This window comes from Dendronephthya gigantea, unplaced genomic scaffold, assembly GCF_004324835.1.
Source record: "Dendronephthya gigantea isolate DGI-Jeju-01 unplaced genomic scaffold, DenGig_1.0 000203F, whole genome shotgun sequence".
NCBI lineage: Eukaryota > Metazoa > Cnidaria > Anthozoa > Malacalcyonacea > Nephtheidae > Dendronephthya > Dendronephthya gigantea.
Window position 1 is genome coordinate 157,418 of NW_021163213.1, and position 6,000 is coordinate 163,417.

Sequence of the window (6,000 nt, forward strand, 5' to 3'; positions counted from 1 at the left end):
TGGGGTTTGTTTGAACTTCTTGCCTTAGCAAATAATAAAACCTATGAACTTCTTATTTAGAAATATGATGTTTTTGCATAAATCTGGAGTCTTGATCATAAATCTAGAGTCTTAATCATAAATCTAGAGTCTTAATCATAAATTTGGAGTCTTAATCTGGAGACTTAATCAGAAATTTGGCGTCTTAATCATAATCAAGGATCAATAAAGTTTTTGTAACAAGGTGCAGCTCATAACTCTTCTAAAATTCACCCCATTGATTTCAAAACAGCATGAAAAGTCCGCCATGAATTATTTTAGGCGAGTATCTGGTGGAAAACTAGACAGAACTTTGAAACTCTCTCATTCCTAAGTTAATCGAACCCTGATCTTAATCCAAACCACTAATCCAAACTAAATCTAACCTCGTGGTGAAGATAAATACGGAAATCGAGAAATTCTCGTCGTTTTCGAGACATTCTTCGGGCGAATCGGGCAGTTTGTAGAATTTATAATCAGCCTAATTTTACAACTCTCGTGAGAAAATTATGTAGTTCAATACTTTATATTTTATTTTTGTAAAATTTCGCATCTCAATGAATGTGTTTTGTAAAGAACAAATTCTCCAAGTCTTCCAAAGGTTTTATCGTTTGGTTTCTAATGAAATATCCTAAATTATCCTTGGTTGTAGGGTTAATTATTAGTTTCGTAGTAATCTCGACGTGGTTATCGAGGTAAGGTAACGTATAATTTTGCATTTAGCGCTTAACATTCATGTATATTACTGTATATTGATGTTGATTTGTTTAGTATTGCATGTTTGATTTTAATTTGGTACAAAAGTACATAGATTTTGAATGAAACTTTTGGTGTGCAAGCTTTGTTACATTTGTGCGATTGTGATTGGTCAATGGCTGAATGGTGTACTTTTTTGAAAATTTGACCATATGACCATACCATACTAAATCTAGAACTTCTTTTATATATCTTTGATCTACTACGCTGCTTTGTGTAAAAAATCTAAGTTAGATTTCAATCAAGAGTTCCATATTATAGCCTTGCTCCGCAGAAGTTTAGTATACATTATGCTAACCACTAATGGCATCTCTTAAACTTCTCTAGAGGTTTGTGTTTGCATCATTCCCATGTCATATACCCATTATTCCATGCTGAAAGTCCTGTCACAGATATCAGTGATGGCTCAGTTAACACACTGCATCTGTTATTGCAACAAAACAGTATCTCATTGGTCATGTTTTATGCTCAATGGTGTTCAAAGTCCGCTAAGTTGGTCTATCATTTCCACAGAGCATCCAAAAAGTTTCGAGGGCAGGTAATATGATGCCGAAATCAGTTCAGGTTGTTGCTATGTTGCTCAATCAATTTTCAAACAATCCTTTTCAATCTCTTTCTATCATTTGCAGGTCTCCTTCCTTGCAATAAACTGTTGGACTGGTTCATGCAGACAGCATAATTTTCCAAAATCCTATCCATTAATATACCTTTATCATATGAAATATGAACCTTTAGAATATCAGGGAAGACAAAAATTTACAGATTTGGTGAGTTTCTACACCATATGCTATTTCATGTCTTGTTTGTTTTTTTTGCTGTTGTCTGTCAACTTTATTGCCTTTGTGTTCTATTATTCTTGTTAATATTCTTCTGTTTTATTCCAGGTTTGTTTTCTCCACCAATCAATTAGACCACTTACCTATATCTCTAACAAGGTAATCTTGGAGGGATTTGTGGGCAAGGGAAAAGTAAGTTTATTTAAATGCTATCATTATAGTTTTTGTGCAAATGTCTGTTAGTATTTTTTGAGAGTCAAATGCTTTTTCAAGGCCCACATACATTAGAATTCCCTGCCAGAACTATCAAGATAAACACTGCTATTTTTGCACAGAATTTATGTCACACAGACTTGTCTGAGATCACAATGCATAATGTCTATTTTTGTAATGATTTGTAATAAGTTATCTGATGTCTTTCAATCATATTGCAGTCTTCTCTGCTGGCTTTCTTTAATGGCACAAATTACAAAGATGAAAATTACAATGAATTTTTTGGTGCTGCACTTCACACAATTCACACAGGTTTGTGGCAACATGGTTATGGGCTCCTGTTTTCAATCAACCTGTTTTAAATGCCTAAGTAAAGAAGATTTTATTTCTTAGCTTCTAGTCTTCAGTTTGGTGTGATAACTTCGTCGTCTGTAGCTGGGTTGCTTGGCTTGAAGAGAATTGGGCAGATTGGCTTAATCAATCCTTTAAAAGTTCATAAAGTAAGTCACTTGTAAGTCAAAGTTGAAATGTTTCTTGCTATTAGTTTTGCACCATGCTTGTTTTATAGTGTTAGTTATGACATTTAGGTTTACCCACAAGGATTGAAGTACAATTCAACTACTCTGAAACAGTGGGCTGAACAATGGAAAATTCAGGTATGGTGTTGTGGAGTGGGGTGTGACGTGGCATGCTGTCAGATGGTGTGGTGTGGTGTGGTGTTCGTGAGGTGGTGTGGCGTTCTTGGGGTGGGATGGGGTGACGTGTGTGGTATGGCATGGTATGGTATGGTATGGTAATTGGTATAGTATGGTATGGTATGGTATGGTATGGTATGGTATGGTATGGTATGGTATGGTACAGTATTCACAAGGTTTTTGGTAAAATTTTTATTTCAGTACGTTCAAGAGTTAGATCCAGACATTATCAAATCAAAGACATTTGGCAAGATGATAAAGAACCAGCCATCAGTTATTCTTTTTATTCCATTGGATGGGAAGGATGCAAATGAAAGAATTTTACACATGGTATGTGAGGACTCAACATTATCATAAAGAATCTGTTTCCAGATCCCGTTACCAAGTCACGTTTTACGGAGTTCATATTTTATATAGTATCACCATGTTGCTATGAGTTACCACAACTGCTCTTGTTCCGAGCCCGAACCGACACATTCCGATGAGTCCCCGACCTCAGCACGTGACGGTTGTCATGACAATGCTCACGTCATATCCTGTCAATCACTTCCTGTCAGCTTCATTCGTGGAATGCGGAACAGTTGCGACGTTTGTCGTGAGTGTTGCGAAGTGCGTTCTTGCGCGAGAAACTCGTTTCCGTTACGAAACGTTTTCCGTGTTGCGAAGTTTCGCGTTACCACGAAACAGTTGCAGGAGTTTGCGTAAAAATTCGTACCAGGAAAAGAATGCTCTGAGCGTGTGTTGCTTCGATAACAAAGTTCCAAGACTGCAGGATTTAGTGAACTTTGGAAAGAGCTCAGGTGAGTTTAAATATTAGTTAAAATAAAAAAATAACCTCTCTTTCTAAACTGTTCTTTCTAAACTGTTCTTCCTAGAGGTCCAGTAAGGATCATCTCTTATTGATCCAGTGTTACTACAGGAGGAAACCTAAACGAAACTAACTTTATTTTTATGGATAGCTCTATCAGTTTTAAATAGATTTATATTGTTAGGTGTGGTCAGCGAAACTGGATTGAGCAGGGAAGAACATTTAAAAATCCTCGCAGAAAGATTTCAAATGTTAAACAAGGATATAAAATCTAATCCTTCTAAGAATGACCTCGGTGTATTCAAAAATCTTCTTGGAAACTTCATGAATATTTTCAAATCTCCTGGTGAGGAAGATAAAGGCAAACTTGATAACAGATTTACACAAACGTTTGAGAGTAAGTCACCCCCCGGTTTTAATAAAAGTGATCAGTACCCTCCTGAATTTGGTACCTGTGAGTATCCTGGGAAGATAAGGGTATTTGCTGGTGCCAGTTGCTATAGCAACATAACTGTCAAGTTTTATTACATGAATTCTCGGAAGTATTGGAATTATGCGGAGGCCTTTGGTGTGAAGTATCACACTGCGCCACGAGTTGCTTTGGTTATCGTTGATAGTCAGGTAAGACCTGACCCACTCTGTTGCTACCACTTTGTATTTCATTTTTGAACCACCAAACACAACCATCACAGTTTGTCCAATGTTGTTAGTAAGATAATGATATTTAAGCGTTGTTTTTAGAACGAAGCACAGTATGTTCTCCCAGAGGAAACAACGTTAAACAATGCTTCTGTTGGTACGTTTCTTAAACCTAAACCAAACTAACTTTATTTATACTGGATAACTCTATCAATTCTAAACTGTTCTTCCTAGAGGTCCAGTAAGGATCATCTCTTATTGATCCAGTGAATAATTCTTTTGTAGTTAATTTTCTTATGAATTTTACAAACGGGATCCTATCGAGACGGCTACGGTCTGCGCCAGTCCCAAATCAGCCATGTTTTACGACCAGCGGTTGTCTCTACGAAGTCGTATCGAAGACGTTCTCTAAGATTGTTCTAGATGATGAAAAGGTAGTTACCAGTCGCTTCTGTAAGCGCTTATATAGCAGTCACATAACTCACATTTATCAAGAAGGAAAATCTCAGAGGAAAACCGCAGAGAAAATTGTAATTATGAGAAGGGCCTTTACAATTCCTTAATGAAAGCAGAATCTTACGGAACGTCTGTTTTTTTCCAGGATGTGTTTTTAATGTATTATACTTCTTGGTGTGGCTTTTGCAAGTCTGTTAACCACATCATCGTCTCTCTCGTTCAACATTATAAACATTCTGAACACATCAGAATTGCCAGGTTTGTTCACTCATTATCGTCGGAGTTGATGTTTCTTGCTGTTCTTAAAAACTATACTTGACGAAGGACGACGATCTCTCTTTCTTTCCCTGCTAGATTGAACGGAGATTTGAATGATCTTCCCTGGCAATACACATCGAACTCGTATCCTAGTTTCATATTTTTTCCTGCAAGAAGGTAAAATTTCATTAATCGAGAATGACCTGTGAGTCTTCTTTAGAGATCCAGGATCATCTCTTATTGATCCTTAGTTACTTACTACAGGAGGAAACCTAAACTAAACTAACTTTATTTATAGTAAGGATCATCTCTTATTGTCCAGTAAGGATCATCTCTTATTGTTCAATTTTATTGATCTTGTTTTTTTTCGTATTTAGGAAAGATCTCTCCGTAAAATTTCCTGAAAATCAGGCCCGCACTTTAGAGAATTTTATCAAATTTATGGAAACGCACAAAACTGGTCACGTGAAAATACGTCAGAGATACGTCACTGGATCAGGTCACATGAGAGTACATAGCTTACAGAGAAATCTTAATTATTTAAAAAGACAGAATACTAATTTAAGACGGCGTCTAAATAGCGAAATTGCTGCGAAAGAAAATGCAAAAAGACAAGTAGACGCGCTTTTAAGCGAAAGAACGGCGGTTGAGTTGGATTATAATGCTAAACTACGGAAATTATCCGTTGAGAATTCGAAACTTCTGCGCGAAATTTTACAAGCAAAAAAGCGGCTGAGCAAATATCGTAGCATTGCCCAGAGGACGGTGGAGGAGTTGAAGAGAAGGAACTGGGAACTACACTCAACTATAGTTAGTTTAGAAGAAGGAAATTTACTACTTTCTAAAGAAACAACTGAAAATTAAAATATAAAATTTATATATAGATATTCGTCCACTTGTATTTTTAGGAAACAAACTAAACTAACTTTTTTTTATATACTGGATAACTTTATCAGTTCTAAGCTGTTCTTCCTAGAGGTCCAGTAAGAATCATCTCTTATTGATCCAGTGTTACTACAGGAGGAAACCTAAACTAAACTAACTTTATTTATACTGGATAGCTCTATCAGTTCTAAACTGTTCTTCCTAGAGGTCCAGTAAGGATCATCTCTTATTGATCCAGTGTTACTACAGGAGGAAACCTAAACTAAACTAACTTTATTTATACTGGATAGCTCTATCAGTTCTAAACCATTCTTCCAGTAAGGATTAAGTCCGACGTAAGGTCTGACGTCGACGATTTATTGGTCTCAGAATTATTAATCGTAATCATTCAAGCCAACGATAACTCAATAACACAATCTAAACATGCTGAAAGAAAATTGTAACGCCATATAAAGTCATAATTCTAATTGGCTAACTAGTAAACATTGTTTTGGTT

At 36.2% G+C, this 6,000-nt stretch overlaps 1 protein-coding gene and 1 long non-coding RNA gene across 2 annotated transcripts; both read left to right on the forward strand.

Moving 5' to 3' along the window:
- Positions 1–479: 479 nt before the first annotated feature.
- LOC114539493 lies at positions 480–1,537 on the forward strand. Its single transcript, XR_003688887.1, has 3 exons — positions 480–713; positions 1,102–1,312; positions 1,404–1,537. It is a non-coding gene; the product is annotated as an uncharacterized LOC114539493 (long non-coding RNA).
- A 120-nt stretch (positions 1,538–1,657) lies between these two features.
- Positions 1,658–5,551, forward strand: LOC114539463 (thioredoxin domain-containing protein 11-like). The gene is made up of 12 exons (XM_028560094.1): positions 1,658–1,742; positions 1,985–2,075; positions 2,157–2,263; positions 2,351–2,419; positions 2,660–2,788; positions 2,876–3,258; positions 3,451–3,887; positions 4,008–4,062; positions 4,191–4,339; positions 4,507–4,619; positions 4,716–4,796; positions 4,997–5,551. The coding sequence occupies exons 6-12, from the start codon at positions 2,940–2,942 to the stop codon at positions 5,481–5,483; spliced, it is 1,641 nt and encodes a 546-aa protein (XP_028415895.1). The 5' UTR covers positions 1,658–1,742; positions 1,985–2,075; positions 2,157–2,263; positions 2,351–2,419; positions 2,660–2,788; positions 2,876–2,939; the 3' UTR covers positions 5,484–5,551.
- Positions 5,552–6,000: the final 449 nt, after the last annotated feature.

Excerpts from the sequence above, each read along its gene's own strand:
- LOC114539463 (XM_028560094.1), top strand. The coding sequence starts at position 2,940 with ATGAGTCCCCGACCTCAGCACGTGACGGTTGTCATGACAATGCTCACG. Across the intron at positions 4,340-4,506 it reads TTGTTCTAGATGATGAAAAG|GATGTGTTTTTAATGTATTA; the intron begins GTAGTTACCAGT and ends GTTTTTTTCCAG. Across the intron at positions 4,797-4,996 it reads ATATTTTTTCCTGCAAGAAG|GAAAGATCTCTCCGTAAAAT; the intron begins GTAAAATTTCAT and ends TTTCGTATTTAG.